Here is a 26,458-nt window from a genome sequence, read left to right as displayed (position 1 = left end):
TACCACTTTAAACTTCAAATATTTTAGAAATCCTGAATTAAAATGATGCATTAAAACTACCATGGTAGTGTAAATAAAGTGTAAATATAGTATATGTGGATAGTATAAATGATTAACCCATGCATATAAACTCCTTCATATTCTGAGGCTTTAGTCTCTTTTAGACTAAACCATTGCACACCATCAGGCATCTCTTATATTGTAGAGTTATACTTCATAACTGGATTGTCACTACCCATCAAGCTTTGAAATAGTGCCACCTGGGTTGTTGGTATCTGCCGAGAATAAGTAACAATAGTCTTCTCCGTGGGTCAAGTTACTTATTCGAGGTAGTGCAATACCATGGCAACTTGTTGTGTGTGCATTAACGCATGCATAAGTAAACTCCTTCATACTCTGGCTTTATCCAACAAATGTCTTTTAGAATATTTCTACATGTTCTTAACACATGTGATCCAGACTTAACCTATATTTTGTGTTGCCTTTTATGTCTACATGGTCTTATGTCCAATTCCTAAAAATAGTAACAAACCCTGCCTATCTAATTATTGTCCCAATTATGCTTACTTCGGCTGTTTCTTAAGTAATATGGAAATTCACAACCACTTCTTACACTATCTTAACCTTCCATGTAATTAATGCTTGCCAATATGGATTCTGTCTTTTTTTGATACAGTGTATCACCAGTGTATCAATATGGATTCTGTCTTTTTGATACACTGGTGATATTTTGGCATATAGTACTTGCATGGGCAAATTCCATGGAAACGCTTGGGAACACTTAAGCAGTTGCCTCAACATTTCTAAGCAAACTTTTATCTCTTTAATTGCTATGGTCTTCTGATTTTTTCATTTGGGCAGACAGTTTTCTATCTGACCATGCCCTGTGTGTGATCTCTCTCATTTCCAAACTAAAGCTAAAGATTCCCAAGTTGCAGTTTTTATTTTTTTGTCTTCTCCTCTGTGCTGGTTTTTAGCATTAGTAGAGGCATTTGATGCAAGAAAGCAAGCTTATGCAGCATCAGCCAAAAAAACCAATTCCACTTCACCCCTCTGTTCGTTCAAAATACCTGTCCAGCTGAGCCTTAAACTTATTTAGGCTATCAACCTCCACCACAAGGGATGGAAGTCTGTTCCACCAACCAACCACCCGCTGGCTAAAGGCAAATTTCCGCACGTCTATCCTACATCTGTCTTTCCTCAATTTGAATTTATGCCCTCTCAGGTGATTTTTCTGAGCTAGAGGAAGAATCCCATCAGCATTGAGCATGCTTAAACCATTCAAGGCTTTATACACCTCTATCAGATCACCTCGCTGGTGCCTAGTCTCCAGACACTGTAATTTGCAAAACTTAAGCCTTTCTTCGTAAGAGCACCCCTTTGTTCCATTCACTAATCTTGTTGCCCTTCTCTGTACTCGTTCCAGCAGCTCTACATCCTTCTTGAAATGAGGCCTCCAGACCTGTATACAGTACTCTAGGTGTGGCCTGACCATCGCCTTATACAATGGAATAATCACCTCCTTATCCCTGCTGGAAAAATTCCTGTATATCATTGACAATACTCCATGAGCTACTCTTGCAGCCCGTCTGCACTGCTCAGAGAACTTCATATCTGCCTGCACAACCACCCCCAAGTCCCTTTCATTCTCTACCACTGTCAGTGTAGTACCACAGAGTTGATACGTTGCTCTGGGGTTGCTGTTTCCCATGTGTAGTACTTTACATTTGTCAATGTTAAACTTCATTTGCCACCTCTCAGCCCATCTGCTCAACCTTTCCAGATCCTGCTGCAGCAGCATAGTGTCAGTAGTGTCCTTGACAACTCTGCCAACCTTTGTATCATCTGCAAACTTGGACATTAAGCTTGATATACCATCATCATTATCATTTATAAATACAGAAAACAATAATGGACCCAACACTGAGCCCTGAGGGACTCCACTAATAACATAAGTCCACAATGAGCAGTGTCCATTGATTACCACTCTGTCTTCTCCCTCTCAACCACCCCTTTATCCATAGCAGCAGTTTGCCTCCAAATGTCACACTGCTCCAATTTGTGTAGCAGTCTTCCATGTGCAACAGTATCAAAAGCCTTTCTAAGATCCAAGTATATAATATCAAAGTTATTCCCTGCATCCAGTTCTTTTGTGACTGCATCATAGTATCCAATCAGGTTGGTCAGGCAAGACTTCCCCTTAACAAAAGCATGCTGTGTCTGAGCTATAACTGAAGTCTTGTCTAAATGATCCTGCAGTGCTTCTTTAACCAGTGCCTCCATTAATTTTCCTGGAACAGAAGTTAAGCTCACAGGTCTATAATTACTTGTGTCAGCCTTTGATCCTCCTTTGTGAATTGGGGTCACATTTGCACATTTCCAGTCTATGGGTACCTCCCCTGAGTCCAAGGAAGCTCTCATAATTATGGCTAAGGGTTTGCTTACTTCCTTTGCTGCCTCCTTTAATATAACTGGATAGATCCCATCCACCCCGGGTGCCTTTCTTGTGTTTATCTTCAACAGTTTCTCCTCCACTTTACTCCCAGTTATTTCAAGATTCTGTAGCTTACTGCTAGAGTTGAATACACCTCTGGCATTCCCCTCGCTGAATAACTCCTCATGTGTGAATGTCGATGCAAAATATTCATTTAGTTTGTTAGCTACCTGAGCAGGATCATCAACAGTTGACCCATCAATATCAAGTGGACCAATCTGATTCATCCCCTTCCTTCTAGAGTTTACATAAGTAAAGAACTCTTTGCTGTTTTTCTTTGCATCCCTTGCCAAGGATTTCTCGTAATCTGCCTTCGCCTGCCTAACCTCCTTTGTAACTTGGTTGCATATCAACTTGTATCTATCATAGGCTTCTGTGTCATGTGTTAATTTGTAAGTATCCCATGCATTTTTCTTCTCTGCCATATGCCTCATTAGTTCATCTGACATCCATTTTGGCCTAAACCTTGAACAATATTTCTTAGTTGGTATGTAAAGCCTAGTAGCTTCCAAGATAAGTTCTTTGAATGCTTCCCATTTTGAATTTGCTGTTGGTAATATCATCAGTTGGTCCCACTGTATAGAATTTAAATACTGTCTCAGTCCATCGTAGTCGCCTTTACGGAAGCAATAACCCTTCCCTTTACCCCTAATGGTAGTTATCTCTTTGAGTAAATCCCACTTCAGCACACTGTGATCACTGCCACCTAGCGGTTCATTTATCTGCAGATTCTTAATGCACTATGATCACTGCCACCTAGCGGTTCATTTATCTGCAGATTCTTAATGCACTATGATCACTGCCACCTAGTGGTTCATTTATCTGCAGATTCTTAATGCATGAAGAATCACTGCTGATAATCAAATCAAGAGTATTACTCCCTCTAGTTGCCTCCCGAACATGCTGATGTAGAAAACAATCATCCAATAAATCCACAAAAGCCCTGCTAGTGTGTGAGTAACCAGCCCCCAAATTCCAGTCAATATCAAGTGGACCAATCTGATTCATCCCCTTCCTTCTAGAGTTTACATAAGTAAAGAACTCTTTGCTGTTTTTCTTTGCATCCCTTGCCAAGGATTTCTCGTAATCTGCCTTCGCCTGCCTAACCTCCTTTGTAACTTGGTTGCATATCAACTAGTATCTATCATAGGCTTCTGTGTCATGTGTTAATTTGTAAGTATCCCATGCATTTTTCTTCTCTGCCATATGCCTCATTAGTTCATCTGACATCCATTTTGGCCTAAACCTTGAACAATATTTCTTAGTTGGTATGTAAAGTCTAGTAGCTTCCAAGATAAGTTCTTTGAATGCTTCCCATTTTGAATTTGCTGTTGGTAATATCATCAGTTGGTCCCACTGTATAGAATTTAAATACTGTCTCAGTCCATCGTAGTCGCCTTTACGGAAGCAATAACCCTTCCCTTTACCCCTAATGGTAGTTATCTCTTTGAGTAAATCCCACTTCAGCACACTGTGATCACTGCCACCTAGCGGTTCATTTATCTGCAGATTCTTAATGCACTATGATCACTGCCACCTAGTGGTTCATTTATCTGCAGATTCTTAATGCATGAAGAATCACTGCTGATAATCAAATCAAGAGTATTACTCCCTCTAGTTGCCTCCCGAACATGCTGATGTAGAAAACAATCATCCAATAAATCCACAAAAGCCCTGCTAGTGTGTGAGTAACCAGCCCCCAAATTCCAGTCAATATCTGGGAAATTAAAATCTCCCATTATAAGACTCTCTGATTTACTGGCCCACTCTATTTCCCTGTACAGTTCCTTATTACACTCATCAGAGTCATTAGGCCTATAGCACACTCCTACTCTCAATTTTGAGCTCCCAATGCTTATGTCACACCAAAATGACTCAACACTGCACTGTCGACTGGCTCCACCTCCTTGGTTTTTATGTGTTTCTTAACTAATAGCATAACCCCTCCCCCCTTCCTATCCTTTCTGTAGACGTACTCCCCAAATTGCAGTTCGGCATCCCTTATATCTGTGTGACACCACGTCTCTGATATCCCAACAATATCTGCCTTTGATGTTTTGAGCAATACCTCAAATTCATCAAATTTATTTACTAAACTCCTAGCATTGGTGTACACGCAAGTATACCTGCACCTGTTTCTATTCTTAGCTACCCTAACACAACCCATGTGTTTATTTGTACCGCAATGGCTCCCAGCAGTCTCTGAAATACCATGCATCTTGTTTTTCAGGCTTCTGCTCATTCTAATAGAAGCAGTGCAAGAATCTCTTTCACCTCTGCCAGTGGCTACTGTCAATCTATTGGTCTTTGTCTCCCCCCAAGCTAGCAGTTTTCCGACCCACCTCACACTGCCTCGATAGCATCAGCAAATATTCTTGCACCCTTTCTATTTAAGTGTATCCCATCCCTGTAGAAGCAATCTCTCCTGTTAACAAGTACAGTCCAGGCTGAAAAAAATTCTACCCCTTGAGCCTTGCACAATCTTTCCAGGGCCGAATTGATCGACGAGGCTCTCATCATATACTCCCTCCTATCGTGTCTGGGCAGAATTGCAGACACTTTCAAATTTAACCCTAATTCTCGGGTTCATTTTGGTTCATTATACCCTTAGTTGCTAATGCACCAGTAAAACCAAACCAACTTCCACTGCATATTAATTATTCTCTTCGCCATCTTTCATTATTAGGTGGTAGATGGCTCTCATCACCCGGTGCAATACCACTTTGCTTGCTTATTGGAGGCTTCAAGTGGTGGAATTTACATACATTCTCCACAGCTAAATTCCAGTTAACCCTTCCCAATCTCTTCCATCATGCAGTATGACTGATGACTTTTGAGGTTGTGATGAACTTCATGGCAAAATTCTGTCCATCTTTCTTACATTTCGAGGGTACAGCTCTAAAATGGTGTTCGCAGGCCAGTCACTAGTTAGTACACTGGACCGAACCTATTGGTAACTCTCTAGGAGGCTTTCAGATCAGCTAATGTATAATCTTGCTACATCTACTCTGCCAGATACTGACTGGAGGGAATCAGAGTAGTGTGTATGCAATGGGTGAGGGCATTGTCGAGGCCACGTTAATATCAAGGATCTGGGTATATTTTACCATGTGTACGCCATATTCAAAAATTTCATTACTTCATACAGCATGTCACCCAACCCCACCTTTTCTTACTATTGAATACACCATGAATTGTCAAACTAATAGAGTAAGCTTATCTGCAAAAAGATCTAAACCTTCCAAACACTTCCTAGTTCATTTCACAAATATACATGGTCTCAGTTCTAATCTCAAAGATGTCCATTTCCACTTGCAGTCTTACAAATCCCCATGTACTTTTTCTGACAGAATCTCAGTTATTGGTTGATTCAACTAATGCTCATCTCAGCTGCCCAAATTATTTGCTGTATGATTCTTTTCGCCTCAAAGGTGGTACTTGTGCATATGTCCATTCCGATCTTCCCTGTCAGAGACTTTGCAATTTGGAATCTCCTCTTTTCGATCTTCTCTGGCTTAAAATCTCTCTACCTCATTCAGTGAAATTCATCTGTTGTCTCGTATTGTTCCTAATCACTTGGAGCACTCTGACTTCCTCTCTTTGCAACTTGACTTTCTCCAGTCCAACAGCGAGATAATTTTCCTTGGTGATTTTAATGTTCACAACTCCAGTTGGCTTTTGTTTTTTAGTCACAATGACTCAGCTGGTGGAGATGTTGAGATGCTTTTGCAATTACTAATGACCTTGCACAGATTTTTCATTTACCTAAAAGAATACCGGACAATCCTAACCATACAGCCAACACACGATCTTTTTCTCACAAACAACCCTTCTAAGTACACGGTCAAAGTGAGTGGCCCTTTAGGCACCTCAGATCATAATTTGGTGATTGTCTCTTCTCCAATAGAGCCTTTATCTCATGGCTATTCCCAAACTCATGTTATCTGGCATTACAAGAATGCAAAATGGGATGACCTGCGATATTTCTTTTCTTCGGTCGGATTACTATTTCAAAACTTCTGATGTTGTTTGCTCAGATCGTGTCAGTGAAATTATTCTTGTAGGAATGGAATCTTTTATAACCTCCACTTTAAAACCTTGTCCTTTATCTAAACCTTGGTTTTCCAATAAATGTGCTAAGGTTGTTCAAGAGAATGTTGCATATTGTAATTGGCTTATTTCCAATGATTAGTTTCATTGTTTCAACTAGGTGCAGCCACGGAGGGATGCACCTAGTTGGAAACAATTTTCAGGTAACGTGGCATTGTAACTTGCACCACTGGTATCAAGGGGCCAAATGTGCACTGCAAAAACACTCCACGCTACCATCATGCACTGTTGACACCGGGAAGGTTGGGACCAAAGACTTTTGCTTATTGCTGTTATATTTTTTAGTCCTCTCATTTTGATATGCCCAATATAGTAGCATGTGAAAATTCAAGCACATCTAATGTCAACTACCAACCTACACTCAAAGTGTATTACAAGAATTTTTTGCAAATTTATTTGCGACTACCCTATTGCATCTTAAGAGAATCAATGCATACCCCAATAACCGTAATATAGAGATTCTCTCATTATATCGGCAGGCTATGTTAGCGTTCATACTATCTCCAGAATCTTGATTTAAATTTTCTAGCACATAGGGATGACCTGCAAATGTAATTATATGCTTGCAGTAGAAGAAAGGGTAAACACGCACACACACACTGCTTACTTAAATAATAAGAGTAAGAAACATTATCCTCTTGTTATTTATCTGTGTATACTGTGACATCTTATAGTATGAGTGTCAGGTTATGTGAATTTACTATTAAAAAGTAATAATTCAGCAATAATTCTTATCTGCTTAATTAAATTAAAATGAACAAAACTGACATTATATAAAAAAAAATGGTACTGGACAGGGCAGGGGGGAAGATATATATATATGAGAAATTCTTGCAGAAGTCAAACAGAAATGAAAACATCAAAAATCATTCTATGGCAACCTCGAAGTGAAATTATTTACTTTTTCCTCGTGGATGTACTGTTAGTGATTATTTAGATTTGTGTCAGTGCCTCACTCGTGCGGAATACTTTTGTTCACTTGTCATAATGTAGGGGTTACAGCTACTGAGCTCCTTATTACGTTGAAATTGTCGAAGCGACAATTTCAACGTAATTGTCGTTGAAAGAAGAGACAGAGCATCAATTTTTATTCCTACATTTTTTTTTTTTTTTTTAATATGCAGTGCACAACTTTGATCATAGTTGTATTAGGCAGACTATTTTCATATTATCTCTAAATTTGAATTAGCAGTTATTGAAAAATTTAAAGCCCGTAAGAGAGAAACTGTCAAATGAATTAGGAGTTTTTTACTTCTGAAATTTCTTCAGTATAAAATTTAACAGACAAAGAAATAGACTATTAATTTAAAATTTATATCCTTAAATTAACCTCAACAATAACAGATTAGTATTGTTATTGTTGATAGCTGAGGGACATGTGAAATGTACTTTCTTGAATGATTTTAAATTTTTATTTCTGCTTGTGATCACCACTGCAATAATTTCTCAGGTAAGGCTTTTCGGGGTTGCTATACTGTCCTCAGAAATGCAGTTACAGATGCACTTTCACATCTCCTGAGTAAAATTAGGTATGTAATGGCATCTGAGGACCACACATGATGTTGGCTTATTGTCAATGTCTAATGACAAACAATTTCTTAAATAACCACCACCAGTTCCTTAAATGCCGATACCCAGGTAATTCAGCAGAGCAAAGGAAACTTATCACTTCAGTCTTGTCTTATTTCTCACAAAGAAAAGTCTATTGCTTCCAAGCTCATCCTTCAATGGCATTCAGATTGCTAGAGATTACGTATTCTTATTGAGAATTATCAGGACTTCTCATCTCTTGTGGAATGTGTCAATATTCTCCTGACATATTTTACCATAAAATTTGTTTATGACAGTTTATTCCTATTATATTAAGTTATTTAAAAGATCTATATGTTTTATTTGTTAATTGATGTAACGGTGAACTAAAAGTACTGATTTTATTTGCTTTATTAACTTTCGTTAACAAACCAGTCTGAATTATTACTGCAACCTTGTCTAGATGATCCTGCATCTTTAACCAGTCCATTATTTTCCCCGAAACAGAATTTTAACTGGTCTGTAATAACTTGTCACTATTAGATCCCCCTTTGTGAATTGGGGATACATTTGCACATCTCCAGTCCATGGGGACCTCCCCTGAGTCCAAGGATACTCTCATAATTATGGCTAAGGGTTTGCTTACTTCCTTTGCTGCCTCCTTTAATATAACTGGATAGATCCCATCTACCTCGAGTGCCTTTCTTTGTTTAACTTCAATAATTTCTCCAACACTTTGCTCTGTTATTACAAAATCATGTAGTTTCCTGTTACAGTTTGATAAACTTCTGGCATTCTCATGTGCGAATGTAGATGCAAAATACTCATTCAAAATGTCAGCTATCTGAGCATGATCGACAGCCAAACCATCAATAGCAAGTAGACCAATCTGATTCAAACCCCTTCCTGCTAGGGTTTATATAACTAAAGATGTTTATAAATATATATAAAAGAATAATATATAACTATTTATTTTTCTTTTATGGGAAATCTTTGCCAAAGATTTCTCATAATCTGCCTTCACTTGCCTAACCTCCTTTGTGGCTTTATTACAGACTGTTGGTAACATCATCAGTTGGTCCCGCTGTATAGAATTTAAAACTGTCTGAGACTACTGTAGTCACCACTACAAAAGCAAAAACTCTTCTCTTACCCCCTGATGGAAGTTAATTTTTTATGTAAATCCCACATCAGTACATTGTGATCACTACAATCTAGCAGTTCCTTTATCTGCAAATTCTAATGCATGAATAATCACTGCTGATGATCAAATCAAGAGTATTTACTCTCTCTCTGGTCACCTCTCTAGCATGTTGTTATAGAAAACAATCATGCAATAAATCCACAAGTCTTGCTGGTGTGCAAGTCACCAACTCAAGTTCCAGTCAATATCTGGGAAGTTAAAACTCCCTGTTATAAGACAAATTGATTTACTGGCCTTCTATTTCTCTGTACAGTTATTCAGAGTACTCGTTGTACTCATTTGTCATAACACACTCCTACTCTTATTTTTGCTTTCCCAGTGCTTATGTCACACCAAACTGACTCAACATTGAACTGATTGTCTGTGTCAACTGGATGCACTTTCTTAGATTTTGTCTCTTAACTAACGGCATTACCTTTCCTATACATATTGTACCCCCCCCCCTCAAATTCCAATTCTGCACTCCTTATATCTGTGTGATGCCACATCTCTGATATCCCAATAATATCTGCCTTTGATGTCTTGTGCAGCACTCCAAATTCATCAATTTATTTACTATACTCCTAGCATTGGAGTTAATGCACCTATTCTTAATCTTAGTAACCCATGTATTTATTGCATGATGACTCCCACCAGTCCCTGAAAACCCACCCCATTTTAATAGAAGCAGTATCACTTTCACCTCTGCTTGCAGCTACTGTTAATCTTTTGGTCTGTGAATGCCCCAAGCTAGCAGTTTTCTCTAACTCACTTCTATAGCATTAGCAAATATTCTTGCACCCTTTCTATTTAAGTGTATCCCATCCCTGTAGAGGCAGTGATGGGATACACTTAAATAGAAGGGGTGCAAGGATATTTGCTGATAATCAGGTTAATGAGCACAGACCACACTGAGGCGCCTCCGTAGCCAGGTGGGAAGGAGCAGCAGTGCATAGCACACGCTTCTTGATTAGACCGGGGTTCGAGCCCGTCACCACCAAATATGGAGGATGCGGAAAGGTCAGGGAATGACCACCATATACCGGAGCAATACGGCCTTAGTTGCTAATGCTCCTAAAAACCAAACAACAACAGACCACACTGAGAAAAATTCTAGCCCATGAGCCTTGTACAATCTCTCCAGAGCTGAATTAATTGACATGGCTCTCATCATGTACTCCCTCCTATCGTGTCTGGACAGAATTACACACACTTTCAAATTTAACCCTAACTTGTGACTTTTTTTCCAACATTGATCTGTACTTGTTAAGAAAATTTGCAGATCTCCTACTCTTAATGTCAGTAGTGCTAACGTGCAGAATGATATCACCCTTAAAATATGATATCTGCTCTATGTCATCAACATTTTCCATCTCCCTGACAATGCAGTCACTGACAATAATTATTACCTGATGGACCAGTGCATTCTGCCTTGGAGATTGTCACTGTATAGCCTGATGCACAAGAGGGAGCTCTGGTATGATGGGCAGTCGAGAGCTTGATGGGTCCCCGACTTTAATACCTTTGTGGGCATCTACCCAACTCTTCAAACTCTCATAGGTACCCATCAGAATGCTGAGTTGATGCTTGACATTCTCTGCACTTAGCACACACAGGGCATCCTCCTTGGCAGAGAGATTTTCAAAAGATGCAAATTTTTTGAGGCTGTGATGTGTTGGAGACTTTGCCCCCACCTTTGTGGGCATCTACCCAACTCTTCAAACTCTCATAGGTACCCATCAGAATGCTGAGTTGATGCTTGACATTCTCTGCACCTAGCACACACAGGGACATCCTCCTTGGCAGAGAGATTTTCAAAAGATGCAAATTTTTTGAGGCTGTGATGTGTTGGAGACTATCCCCCCCCCCCACCGTCGTTAGCCTAACCTTAAAGCATTGCTTCATATATACTAAAAACAAAATGTATGCTGCCTTCTGGGCTATCCGCCAAGAACTAACTGGATGTTAGAACTGGACACTGATAAGCCACTATACAGACATACTGTATGCTTCCAAGATTTGGCCCTCAGCACCAATTTACTATCAGAACAAATTCCTAGCCATGGAATACTGGATCCTACAATGAATGAACCACAGAGGAGGAAATCCACTCACCATTTCTTAATCCACCTTACAAATAAATTTAAATATGACATCCTGGAGGTACATTGTCCTTACCAAGAACAGCGAAACTGCTGTCTGAACAAACTGCTTCCCCTGTCTCTTGATGAGATTGTTTTGAGACAAAGAACCAGAGAGACTGAGCAATCAAAATGGCACCTCCCTCTCAGGTCTAAAAATGTTTCCTGCAGTCTTTGATAGGTCTTATGGACACCAGATCGAACCTTCCATCAAGCCACCCTGTAAGGCCAGATTAGCCCCATCATGTTCTGTGCTGCTCTCGCAAGGAGACTTCTCCAAGAACATTGAAACATTGTATACAGACTATTTTAGTATAGACTGCACTGCATAATAGTATCAACACTGCTCATGGCACTGTGCATATGTTAATTGGATCTATAATATTGCATTATTGATATTCTGTATATACTTTTGTTAGTTGATCTGTTTGTAATTTTGAAATTTGTGTTTGTGCACACTTTATGTAATGTGTGACTTTTGTTATATATGTTGCTAGTGTATACCCCCTCTAGCCTGCAGGGGGTGAACCAATAAGTTAATAAAGTAGTTTTAATAATAATAATTAGTTGGCACTCTCTTGCTTAAGCACATCACAATTATTGCTTCCTCTGCATTACTTTTCTTTTAAACTGCTACAAATCTGCCTTACCATAGGGTGGTGCCAACAAAACCATTCAAACGAAGGAAGTCAAGTTTTCTTTCAAAAATAACTTTTTTTCTTTATTTTTATGTTGAATTCTTAATCAATAATCCTTGTGAGAAGTGCACTTCTTAATTGATGATATCTTTGTTGTACGTTTAAAAAAAAACTTTACTGAATTTTTAATTGCTGTATACACAATTCTTGTCATACTAGCCATAATAAGAAATTAGTAATGTAATTGCAGATGTTTATTTTTAGTATCGGCGAAATTGTTTTTTAAATTTTTCAAAATGAAAATCATCTGTTGCCTTTTCATCCTCTTCTGTTTTAGATTTATGGCCTTTTGAACCTGAAAGTAATAAAAAGTAACATTTGTAGTAATATATTCAGCATCAGACAAAATCTATGGCATACTTCAAATATTAAAACTTATATTTTATGATCTATCACTAAGATAAAATTACACTGTTAATACAATTTCTTTGACCACTGAATCAAATTTAAAGCTCCAAGTTCATTTTCAGTGTTGCCAAGCCATAATAAACAACTTTTTCATCAATCATACTATGCTGTGTTACACTGACTCATTGGGGAAATTTTTTAATATGATAACTGAGTTTATAACAACTTGTAATTTTAGTTTTTAAAAATATCACTTTATTAACAAATCAGTGCAAACCATTTCCACCAACTGGTGATGTGATTGCAGAGATATCTTCCACAGAGAAACCAAACCATCAATCGGTTGAAAATTTCTTCCATGACAGATTTAGTACAGTTAGTCCTCATATAGCATGATAGTTGTGTTCCTAGAAACCCTCATGCAATGCAAAATCATGCAATATAAATAACAGGCCATATGGGAAAAATAGGGTTAGGTGCAGACCACCCAAGATTGAACACACATTTGTAATCAAAACATTACCAAACACAATAAATAATCGTAATAAAATACTTATGTATATTTTATATACAGTCGATTCCAGTTATTTGGGACACAGTGAGACTAGTGCATTTTGGCCCGATTAGGCAGCTGCCCCAATTATCCGAAGTTGCACGTAAATAGTTAAAAATACAATGTCCCCCCTTTTACAATTGGTTCACTGTACAATCAAATCACGTTACAATGGAGTCACCATTGTAAAGTACCATTCACTGTATGATGTGTAATAAGCGCCGGTCATTGTGATCATGTTTGTGAATTGAATTTTAATTCAATTAAACAGCGATTCTAATTAGCAAAAATAGGAGTAATATTATCCACAGGCTATAAAAGTAAAGATATATTAAGTACAAATTTACCCTTGATTACCTTACCAATTAAAAAATTAAATGCTATGTGAAATTCGGAAGAATTAATACTTACTGTAATATGTACATACTAACTAAACTAGTTGACATTTCTGTTCACTGTCATTTGTGGGTGGGGGTTAAAATTTAAAACAGTAAAAAGATAAGCAATCAAAACAAAGAACACGGCACACACAAATTGCAAGTAACACGATATGCGCAAGTGAGAACGGAGTAACAAATTACGATAGATTTCACTAACACAAAAGCCCAATAAACAAGTGACTGCTAATCGTAGGGTAATCTTCAGTGTGCTGCGGTCTTCTGCCCCAATTAAACGGCATTTTGTCTCAATTAAGCGAAGTAAACCCTGGCTATTTTCTCGATTGGGTTCTGTTTTTTTAACATTTGCCCCAAATAAACAGCTGTCTCGATTAACCAGTGACCCAAATAACCGGAATCCACTGTATTTTAAAATACTTGCGTAATAAAATATTGCTAATGCTTTTGCTTCTATCGTAAGCAAACTTGTTCTTTGTTTGATTTTCTATCCAAACAGATGACAGCCATTCCATCTCTTCCAATTCTTTGTATCTTGATATAATAGATTTTATTACACTTGTTCCTGCTATGAAAGTTTTTGTTTTTATTTTCTCTGCATTCTTTCTAATTCTCAGTGTTGCCTCATTTAGGCCTGTAGCACATGCAATATCACATGTTCTTTCATTTTGCTCCATAATCCTTACCGATGAAACCCCAGTGTGATTTTGGCCATAAACGCTAATATTAGGCAGCTACAAATTTTCCCCAGTAAGAATTTTTGACCCAGTTCACCTCTGTCTATCCATATTACTTTTCTTTTTCTCTCTGAATCTGTAGTGTCTTCACCAGGATGCTACCTTTTAAGTATTTTACTCATTTTTAGGGAATAAAGCACAATTACAAAATGAGGCGGCACGCTTGATACACAAACAAAGCAGTGCACATGTAGCAACTGAATAAACAACACTATAAAGACACAAACACACTATTAACACCTCACCAGCTCATATTTTACTAAAGCACATTTCTGGAGTTCACTACCATAAAACCTGTGCTTTTTTTTTTGTGATGGTGCAGCATAGTGGCACCTTTATTAAGAGTGACATTTGGATGCAGTGCACTTCGAAATTTGTAATACTCCGTAAATTTTTTTCACGTTTACCTACTATTCAAATAAGCTTAAAATCGTTTAACTAAATTTGCATTTTTTAGTGTCTATTGTTAAGATATTTTCTATATAAAACTGTATAACCATTTCTATAATTCTAAATTACTAAGTAGGAACTCTGTTCAATGAAGTCCTTTTATAAAGAATTATTTTGAATTTCCGTTGAGTGAAGAAAATTTTCATATAGCGAATGGATTGGAAGAGAATTAACTCTGTATGCACTGTTTGCATTTCTGGTCTTCAGGCAAATAGTGCTGCTGAGCAAATTAAGAGAGCTAATGGGATTACCATTCTACAACTTAGTGGCATCTGGTAAAACCTATCCGACAACCTGTCTCACATATGGAGAAGTCATGCTAGTCAAGAGTGAGCAGATCAAGTTGTATTCCCAATGGGCTCTGGCCAACCTTCTACTGCAGTGGTGTCCAACCTTTGCCCGTACAGGGGCCATATTCAAAAAATTAGATTTCTTTAGTGTGTTACATTTTCCATATCTTGTTGCAAGTAAAAGTAAAATTGAAAATTTTATTATGTACAATACACAATTACTGAACAAAACATTTAATGAGAAAATTTATTTGATAATTAACAAATTTTAAAATTCTGTTTTAGTTCACTTTTCTCGTAGGCCGTACGTTGGACACTAATGTGAAACAACCGTAAGCACCCCGTTCGAGAATTAGAAAAATGATTTTCTTTTACCCCGACAAATAATCTGTTGTTTCGCTTAGTGCATTATCCACATTTTCCGAAAATTTTCCCTATCTCTGTTTACTCTTTACTTTACCTGAATATCCGAATGATACCGACATTTTGGACAGTTCCAAAAAAAAAAAAAAAAAAGAAAAAAATTGAAATTTAAGAACTTGTGACAATACTGATGACAAGAGAAGGAAAACAAGGACAACGAAGGTATTAATCCTTCTAAACATGAATTGTTGGCATTTGGTGAAAGTGAAGTTAGAAAATTGTCAATTAGGTTCCAGTTAAATGAAAAAGATGCAATTCGTGTATTTCTGGGATACCTAATTGATAAGGTTTCCGAAGAATTGAAGTATTTGATGAACACTCTGAATACGATACCAATTTCAAGGAGTGAATGTGAACGAGGATTTTCACAAATGAATCTGATCGCCAGCCCAACCAGAGCTTTGTTGATGACAAAAACAGTTTCTTCACTACTGTTTCTTAAAATTGTAGGCCACCCGCTGCAATCCAGCAAAATATGTTGATTCGTGGTTGCTTTGGAAACGTCATTCAGCAACCGACACACAAAGAGGAAGAAAAGAAGTCGGCATAGGTTGTCGGATGAGAGCTTAATAAAAATTTGGAATATTCTACAAAAACTTTATGAAATTATTTTTACTTATTTTACTTACACTTTACTTATTTTTTTATATACTTGAATAATAAATTTATGATTAATAAACTGTGTTAATATACTTAATTTCTTGTTCTTATTCTAAAAAAAAAAAAATTACTACTAAAGTAACAATATCGGGGGGGGGGATTACAGTACTTTTCATATCCTTTTAATTTTCAATTTTTCCTGATAGCAAAGAATGAGTACCAGCACCTATTTTTTTTACAAAAAAAGCACTGCATAAAACAATAAAAACAATTTCCAGTTGTGTTTCTAGTAGTGGAATCTGTTATAGACTGGTAGCAAACTCGATCTAATTGCATTTGTGATAATACCAATAGCTTGAATTGTTTTGTTTTTTACATTATTATGGTGAAATGTGTTTCCCCTTCACTGGTATAAAAAACAAAAATATATTTTCAGACTCTTCTCTTCATTCCTATCGTGTTGCATTCAGTTGGGGTGATTCCGCATTGGACTGCCATTTGTTGTAAACACAAAGGCGAATCGTGGATAAGCGAATTCGGTTCGGGTTATATACGACATCATTCCCCTATTTATAAATTGTGTATGATCGAATTCGTGTAATGTAAACACATGTTATACGAGGACTGACTGTATTAGATTATTTCACCTCATTGTTCAGAGCAGCGGTTCCCAAACTACAGAGATTTATAGACCCCTTCAAAAATCAAAACAAGTTTGCAGATTCATGTATATGCTTATGTGTGCATGTATATATACAGGGTGTCTCAAAAATACCCAGCATAACTTCAGGAATGAGTTCCTCATATGTAGACAATAAAAATATTTTATATCAACATAGTTCCGGAAATGCTTGGTTTCCGAGTTTTAAAGGTCTGTCTATGACACTTACTGTTCACATCACCTTATAGTAATTGTTCAAAATGTCCACCTTCTGCCTGAATACAGGCCTCACATCGACGTCTCATGGACTTAAGAAGATGATGCCAGATTCCTGGCATGTTTTGTATTGTCTCACAACCTGCCACAACTCGATTGCAGAGAGTTTCCACATCAGCTACCAGAGTCAAATACACCAATGACTTTAAATGGCCCCACAAGAAGAAATCTAGTGGGTTTAAATCAGTTGAGCGTGGAGGCCAGGCAGTTAGTCCACCTCTACCTATCCACTGACCAGGAAACCTTCGATTGCGGGCTAGGTGGCTGAAATGTGTGCGAGTGCCATAGTGCAAGAAGTGTGCTTGTTGACAAATGATCAGTGGCATGTCGTCCAAGAAATCAGGCATTGTTGTTTTCCAGAAAGTTTCTGTACGCCTGTCCTGTAAGTTTGTTTGGAAGTACATGGGGCCCAAATAACTTATCACCAAAAACACCCGCCCAGATGTTAAGGCTGAACCACTGTTGGTGATGTGATGGAAGAATTGCATGTGGGTTTTCCTCAGCCCATACATGCTGATTGTGAAAGTTTTGGATTCCGTCTCATGTGAACTGGTCTTCATCTGTGAATATCACTACGGCAGGAAAGTGGGTTGTACCAAGAACCACTGGCAAAACATTACTCGCACAGGGTAATCTGCTGGTAACAAGGCCTGTACCCGTTGCAGATGGTAAGGATACAGTTGGTGTTCTCGCAACACTCTCCAAATAGTCGAATGTTGAACAGCCAGTTGCATTGCTATTCTGCATGTGCTGATTCCAGGAGTGGCATGCACAACATCCAAAATCTCCCCTTCTACTTCAGGAGTTGTAGATCTTGGTCGTCCTCTTTCGGCAGCACAAGGTGTAAAGGTCCCATGTTCACAAAGGCAGTGATGGATACCTTCAAACGTTTTCCTGTCTGGACATCTTCGTTCTGGGAACCTTCTGTAGTACAAACGATGAGCCTCCAGAGCATTGCCGTCAGCCAAACCGTACATAAAGTGCATATCCACTTGCTCCTGATTTGAGTACATGGTCGGAATGGAAAACCACCAGATTCTGTCAGTACCTTGTGATGAAGAAAATCACCTGCGGGAGATAAGACATTCCGGTTAATAACTCGGGAACCAAGCATTTCCAGAACTATGTTGATATAAAATATTTTTATTGTCTACATATGAGGAACTCATTCCTGAAATCATACTGTGTATTTTTGAGACATCCTGTATAAGTATGAACACTGGATTTTCTGAAAAAAAATTCAAAGTTTTATATGTGAAACAACTTAACTTTACTCTTATTTTTATACAGATATATAAGAACTTAATTCATCATCAATTTGCTATACACAGAATGAATAATTTGAAATATGTGTACAATTGTGTATATTAATCGTATCGAAAATAAGTAATGTTCTATAATGAAATCCGTTGCGATTCTATCAATATGTTTTTTAAGAAAATAATAGGCTGGGGCATTGATATGATGAAGTGTTATCAGAAATTTGCATGTCAAGTTTGCACTGACATGCAAATTTCAGGTCATATACAGAAAATCAGGAATAGAAAATCACCCGGCCTGCACTTAATGGAGTCAGAGATCATTAAGAAATTCGTGGAGGTCGGCATGTGTTTGCCTGATACTGAAAAATCCTACTAAACAACAAACTCTTCCAGAATCATACTGTCCCATAGCCCTTCTCTCAGTAATTAGCAAGATATTTGAACAACTTCTATGCCAAAGGATCGAGCACCTCTATAATACAACTGGTCTCTCTCTTCTGACAACCAATTCGGCTTCAAGCAGGGTAGATTCGCCATCGACACCCTAGATAGTATCGTCACTGCAGCTCACACCTGCACCCAGAAATATATCTTATCATCTCAATTGATTTCGCCAGGGCATTTGACACCTTATGGCGGCCGAGTGTCCTGGGCAGACTTAAGGTGTCAAATTTGTCTACCAACCAGGTAATAAAGTAATACCTCTCCCAAAGAAGCATCATGTTTAGAGCACCCTACTGCCATGTCACCAGGCAAGTATTTAGAGGCTGCCCATAAGGCTCCATTCTCGGCCCCTTGCTATGGAGCCTCATTCTGGATGACTTCCTTAACCAAGACCTTGGTAATGTCAGAGCCCAAGCCTATGCCCTGGTCCTAATGCTGGCCGCTGACAGAGCAGGGCCCAACTGGAAGTGTCTGGGCACTGCACTCTGCAAAATTGGATTACCCACCATAATCTATATGTATCACCATCCAAAACATGCTCCATACTGCTGAAGGGTAACCTCCAACTGACCCGAGCCCCCACAAATGAAAATCCAGAGTAGGACAATAAAACTAGCAGCACAACTGAAGTACTTGAGACTATCTCGACAGGAGCTTATTATTCCAACCCCAACATCAGACAGAAGGTAATGGGCTACTGTGCCCTAATTGCAAGAGTCACCCGTGAGGACTCAAGAAAAGAACTCTCAGCCTCTTCTACAAGGCATATACATACAGCGCTCTAAGCGCTGTAGTATGAGTATGTCAGTACAGTAGTCAACTGAAGAAAATTTGAAACCAACACCGCTCAGTTGTGCTCACCGTCTCTCGGGCACGCTGTACTGTTAGTATGCGCGCTCTCGGAGTTTTGATGGGAGCCCTCCCCCGGAGGTTGTCCGGTGCGCCATGTTGTACCACCTGGCAAAAGACAAATTTGTCACCTTCCTAAACTTCACCACCGATCCGACTAACAACCGCTCTGTGGAGAGGCAACAACTTGCTACCTTTCTTCAACAGATCTGGCAACAATGATGAACAGCCACAGATAAAGCAACCATAACCAAAAAATTCATTCTGGACATCCTACCCAAAGTCACCAACTTGGTTCCTCCCAGGTCTCCTGAAAACCTATCTGCTGACTGGACACGGTGCCATCAGGGGAAAATTTATAACCAGGGCCTCACTGACAACCCATTCTGTTCCTGTGGCCAACTTGAATCATAGGAGCATCTGATGTACCAGTGCCCATTATATGAGGATCTTTGGTGCATTCTGATATCAAAAATTCAATTCATTCTGGGAACAACATCTGGAATCAGTGGAAACCTATGCTGCATTTTCCAAATTTCCCCAAGACCTCTTTGGAAGGCATAGGACTCTCCCACCACCACAGAACCTACCTCATTTAGGCCTTCCACCTTCTTGGATGGCACCTGTTCCGGGTCTGTAACACCATAGGGCAAGAACTATGACCTTCAGCTCCGCTGCCAATGCCACCAGGCGGTCTGAATAGGGTGCTCTTACCCAACTCACTTTATCTCCTTATCCCTTGGCAGGGGGAGATGGTTCCCTGTCCCCCCACTTCTTTTCCCTCTGGTGGGGCATGGGCATGCCCACTGATTCCTGGGGTTGTCTTCTCTACTGACCCCATACTTGTCTTTCCCCCCAGCCTTCACTCTCCCCTCCCTCTCTATCTTCAATACTAGCATCCAACATATGTCAAAATTTACTGAGCCCAACACCCAAAATTTTAATCTTAAACCATAACTTATGTATCTATATTCCTTTCAGCCAACACCAATCCTAGTGTTTTTTTTTTTTTTTTTTTTGTTTTTTTAGGTCCTAGCCACTGAAATCTCAGGAAACTAAGTGGCAGGACCTGCCAGAGTAATATCTAATACTGATGTACCTGACCTGCCTCCCACGGGCATAGTGTGGCAAATGGTGGGCCCAACGGCTAAAAGGTCAGGTGAACATTTGTACAAACACTACACTCTACAATATCCGTACACTTTTAAATCTCTGGCCTCTACAGTGTTCTGTATCACACCACAATATATGCTACATGGGGATAGGGGAAACCCCTAGTGCTGTTAGACCCCAAATACACTATAAATTCCATCCGCAATAATGGCTCTCCTGAAACAACAAATTGGCTGGACACGATGAACAAAATTCTGGATGATTTGATTTACCAAGATGATGATGATGCCCTAAACACTGACTTCCATAATCAAGTCACTATCAACAATCAAAACTTCCAACCTACTACTATTGAAGATCCTTTTACTGAAGAGAAAGTGGCCATGGTCTTGAGTAGAATTGGAGAAACATCCTTCCACTTTGAAGCCTAGCAACAGACTGATTTAAAATACAAATTCCAAGTGTATTAATTCTCATCAAGGAGCCTTCTTGTAACTTATTTAATGCATATAACATGAAATTTCTGATCAAATGACAATGACACTCCTAGACAATGGGTGTTCGGAAATATCATGCATGCTGTAAAGAAGCTGATTAAAAACTAAATAAATAAAAAAAGGAAATAATAAATGCATTATGTAGGTAAAAAAAGGCTTATGTTCAACTTACGACGTGGTCGTTGGAACAGAACTCCATCGTAAGCTGAGGAGCAACTTACGACAGAGTTCTGATGCATGGAATGATCAGAAATTATAAGGTAACATGGATACCTAAAGAAGTAAACTAGTTCGCAATCGCATCACTAAGGGAATTAACGAAGCTAAGGCAGATCGTGAGATGTCGTTTGCTTATGTTAAAACTAGAAGGAAAGTGATGAACAACACTGGCCCACTAGATACGAATGACATAATTATTAATAATCCTGTTCAGGTTGCTGACAAAATAAATATTTTTAGTGACAAATGGGCCTGGAGTACTGGGGTCCATAGTTTAACAAATAGATATTTATTTACAGTATACCCAGTATAAAATAAAATAAAATAAAATATTTCAGTAGCTTTCGGAACTCGTGTCCCTTTATCACTGACAAATTTGAATACATTACAAGCAAAGTGTGGCACGTTACTCATTCGTCATTGTTGTGGCACGGACGTGTGCTGCCTTGCGCCAGTGATCATCCATCAATAAAACGGTTGTCTCCAGGATTGGATGTATACGCATGCCTTTCTGGCGATTTAATGCCTTAGGGTTGTTCATTATGTTTAGTGACTCTAGCCATAGGCGGTGGCGAAAGTGTCGCGTGTGGTCCACTATCTCAAAGTCGCGCTTGGGGTCAAGATCGTGGTTGGTAGCCCAAAAATGTTCTGCAAGCGCGGACTGGTCAGTTTCGGCAAGCCGGATTGCTCTGTCGTGTTCCGTGAGGCAATCCTGGAGACGTCTGGATGTCTCACCTACGTAGCAACTGTTACAGGCCCTACAGGTGATACGGTACACTACATTGCTGCGTAAGACAGGTGTGACAGGGGTCTTCACACTGGAGACAAGTGAACGTAGGTTCCTACCTGGTAATTGTACACATTTGATGTTGTAACTTCTCAGGATCTTCGAGATACGTCCTGACACTCCTGGATAGTACGGAATGTAGGAATAAATATTTTTCATCTACATTTTTAGGCATGATAACACCATAAATATGCAAGTTATAACTGGAAGCTAAGTGACTTTCTTATAACTGAGAAGTGGAAGAGAAATTACTGACACTGAATATAAATGAGGTACCTGAAGCATGATGGAATCTATCCAGTTATATTAAAAGAAGTAGGCAAATCATCGGCCATAATTATGAAAGCCTTGAATTCAGGGGAAATGCCTATAGACTGGAGATATACAAATGTGTCTCCTATTCACAAAGGGGATCAAAGGACAGACAGCAATTATAGACTATGCTCCCTTGCGTGGTCCTTTTGCCTCCACTCCCCGGGCAGGAGAGGACCCTGGGTTCTTCTCCCCCTTGCCACCTTTCTTTTCCCTCTGGTGGGGCTTGAGCCCGATACACTGACATAAGTTTAAAATCTGTTCCAGAAGAAAGTATTGCAGAATCATCTTAACTGTAATGAGATCATAGCGAAATCACAGAATGAGTTTGTTGGAGGAGGCATCCTGTTTCAACCAATCTGATTAACTACTGTGATATAGTAAAAAAAAAAAAAAAGAAAATGGATGAAAATAATAATTTTGGCATTATAAATATAGATTGCAGTCAATTTTTTGGCACTGTACAAATTGGAGCAATTTGACATTAAGAGCAAGTTACTGCTATGGATAAAGAGATGGCAGAAGAGAGAGGATGGTTATAAATAGACACTGCTCTCCTTGCACAAATGCTATTAATGGAGTCCCTCAGGACTTAGGAACCCTTACTGTTTACAGTATTTATTAATGATAGTGATGAAGGCAAATCAAGCTTATTTAAGTTTGCAAATGATATAAAGGTTAGCAGGGTGGTTAATGATAGGAATCAAGGTGTACTACTACAGCATGACCTAGATTAATTAGGCAGATAAGCTGAGAAGTGGCAATCGATGTTTAACATTGATAAATGCATATAGGGCAGTAATCCCAGAACAGCATATCATTTAGGTGGTATCACACTCATGGTGGCAAAGAATGAGCAAAACTATGGGTAATTATTTGGTCTCAGCTGTGCAGACAGGCTGCTAGAACAGCTCCTGGGGTTCTGTCAATGATATACAGCAGGGGTGGCCAACTTAATTTGTGGTGTGATCTACTTTTTTCCTTCAAAATGTGCCATGATCTACCATCTCAAAAACTTCATTGCACAAGATTAAAAAAGTTAATCAACACATATTGAAAAATGTTGTTTATAAATTTTAAAATTCAATACAATTCAGAATTCTTATTTGAAATTCATACGTATTTAAAATTTTAATTTATGCGAAGTTTGTGTCTTCGTGTCATCTGCCAAGCTTTCAAAATCGGGGATATACTGTGATAAGGCCAACCTTAAAGAACCTTCTGTATGCAAGTCCGTAACAGCACAGTGATTCTTCGTCTTTGTTTGTTTCACATATGAAAAGGCCGATTCACATAGATATGTGGAACCAAAACAGGAATTTAAAAGTTCACTCCTTTTTTTTTTTTACATCCGGGTACTTTTCTCGGAAAACATATTTCCAAAACTTTTTCTGATGATCTGGCTTTTAGGAAGATATTGTTTCGCAATGTAATAATTTCATTTTCAAGTAATAGTCTCTCCATGTGAAAAATCTCAGTGATTTTTTCTGCAATTTGTTTCATATCTAAGTCGACATTAAATGGATAAGAAATATATTGAACAATGTCTGCAAATGTTTTAAAATCACTGAATCTGGCTTCAAAGTTGTCGACAACATTCTCAAATTCAGAAACATATTTCTCACTATTAAATTCAAAAGCAAGATAATTTGCAAATGATCTTGCATATTTGCAAAATGGTTGATTTTTTTATCTTTGAGATCCTTAGCCATTGCCAAAAATTGATATTTATATGCAGAAATACTACATGTCACCCACATTTTTATTTTTTCCTTGTAATTCCAAATTCAGATCACTTAATTTACTGGTAAAATCTGCCAAAAAAAGCCAGATCACTCAACCACTCCGTATCTTGTAGCTGCTGATAACCAGCTCCCCTTTGATCAACAAATTTTTTAATTTCAGTCAGCAAATTTCAAAATCTCTGTAGAAACTTACTCTGACTCAGCTACCTCACATCTGTGTGTAATATCAGATCTGGTTCAATACACACAGATGTGAGGTTGCATCAAGTTGCATTTTGAAAAGTCTCCTTTGAACAGATTGTCCTCTAATGGAATTCATGATTTCGAAAGCTATGCCCATAACACTTTTAGTATTTAATCTTTTGCTGGCTAACACGTGTTGGTGGATGATACAGTGGTAACTCAAAAAATCTGGGAATTCATCATCCTTTTGGCACAATGCGATGAATCCATTAAGATGCCCAGTCATTGTTTTAGCTCCATCTGTTGTTATTGATAAGAGCTTAAATAGTGGTCATTTAATTTTTTCAATAAAATTGTTTGAATGAGTTGAAGATATCAAGACCTCTAGTTCTTTCTTTTAACGAAACCATACCCAGCAGTTCTTCTCTAGTGGCAGAATCATCGAAAACCATATGAATAAAAACGAGCAACTAAGCTATATCACTGACATCTGTAGATTCATCCAGTTGTAAAGGACACACAATTAGCAATATCAGCATGCAATTGTTCGCTCACATTTTTACTAATTTTTTAGATGTGTTGCATCACAGTATTTCGAGATAATTGTAGATCTTGAAGGGCACTTTTAATTTCATTTTTGTTCTTAAAATTTTGAAAAAGAGAATCTGTTATTTCTAAAAATGCATCTTTGATGAATTGACCATCAGAAAATGGTTTGCATTTTTTTGCAAGAAGATGACTCATTTTGAATGATGCTACAGTTATTGCTTTAGATTGACTCAAGTTAATAGCGTAGCTAAATTTTACAGTACTCACCTTTTGTATAATCTGCAGTTGATGCTTAGGATAGGATGGATACTAATATGAGTTTAAAATTGGGATTAGTATGGATAAATTTAATTTTGAAACAGAGTTAAAATATGCCCAAGGAAATAGAAGTGCACATCTTCATCCTTGGTTGTCATAGAATTTAAGGTTGAAAATAATTGAAACTATATCTGTAAACCGAGGAGGCCAATAGCCGTAACAAATTGGCTTTTGTTGTTAACATCTTCAGTTGGCGACAGTGAGAAGAAAGTGAAAATGTGCATATTTAAGGACTCTATGTTCCCGTGATGCTCTTTGATACGTGTGGGAATCTCAGGTGCATGAGATTCTAAACCGGAGAGAGGTTATGGGGTAATTTGGCATTTATGTTAAAATTAGAATGATGGCAAAACCATTCTATAATGAGAGCTTTGTACTGAAAAATTTTAAAACTAGATTTCAATTTAATAATGGGGATGGCTGAATCAACTATAAAGGGGTGGGATTGTACATGTAATGTGAGTTCTGTGTTTGACTGTCCTGTTCTAAAGCTTTTGTAATGATAATACACTCGTTTATTTGATGTTGTTGAGGAGCCGTATTTAGAGGTGGTGCTACCAATGTAGCATACATTGCAGTTTTGTTGGCATTTGATTAAATAAACAATATTATTCATGTCACAGATTTGATATTTATGTGTATCTTTATATGAATTAAAAATTGATCCCAGTTTATTATATGCTGAAAATGTAAGAGCGACAAATACTCAACGGAATTGTCTGGCAAGATTACTGTGGTAGTAGTAGTGGCATGTGATGCAAGAAAGCAAGTGTATGAGCTTATGCAGCATCAGCCAAAAAAAAAAAAAAAAAAAATCACACCATTCCTTCCAAATGCCTGTCCAGTTCCTCCATAAATTTATTTAACCTATCAACTTCCACAACGACAGATGGAAGTTTGTTCCAGCAATTAGCCACCCGCTGGCTAAAGGCAAATTTCCGCACATCTATTCTACACCTGTCCTTTCTTAATTTGAATTTATGCCCCCTTAGGTTCGTAATCTGAACAAGTGGAAGGATCCCATCAAAATTCAGCGTGCTCAACCCATTCAAGGCCATTCATGGTAAGGAAGAACAGTACGTATGTTACTGCATATAATGTGTTTGGATGGTTTTTTGATATTATTTTGGGTGGTGGAAATAGTTTGTTGAATTAATTGAAAAGGATATTTCCTTGATATAAATTTTTCTGTAAGGTATTGAAGTTCGTTGGATAGGTCATTTTGTGTGGAACTGTATTTGATAGCGTTATAAATTTGGTTATAGAGGACGGCTTTTTTTATACTAAGTGG

At 38.2% G+C, this 26,458-nt stretch overlaps 1 protein-coding gene across 2 annotated transcripts in view; it reads right to left on the bottom strand.

Moving 5' to 3' along the window:
• Positions 1 to 12,293: 12,293 nt before the first annotated feature.
• LOC150087324 (splicing factor C9orf78) overlaps positions 12,294 to 26,458 on the bottom strand; it is a 163,374-nt gene continuing 149,209 nt past the window's right edge. For both annotated transcript variants that reach the window (XM_090371989.1, XM_090371990.1), the window contains exon 10: positions 12,294 to 12,451. In XM_090371989.1, coding sequence (XP_090228115.1) covers positions 12,357 to 12,451 — 95 coding nt within the window. In that variant the 3' untranslated portion in view covers positions 12,294 to 12,356. The remainder of the gene's footprint in view (positions 12,452 to 26,458) is intronic.

This window comes from Mastigoproctus giganteus, chromosome 4 (genome assembly GCF_048544385.1).
Source record: "Mastigoproctus giganteus isolate SK-2022 chromosome 4, ASM4854438v1, whole genome shotgun sequence".
Taxonomy (NCBI): domain Eukaryota; kingdom Metazoa; phylum Arthropoda; class Arachnida; order Uropygi; family Thelyphonidae; genus Mastigoproctus; species Mastigoproctus giganteus.
The sequence above is the reverse complement of the archived record's forward strand: the minus strand, read 5'-3'. Positions and strand labels throughout refer to the sequence as shown.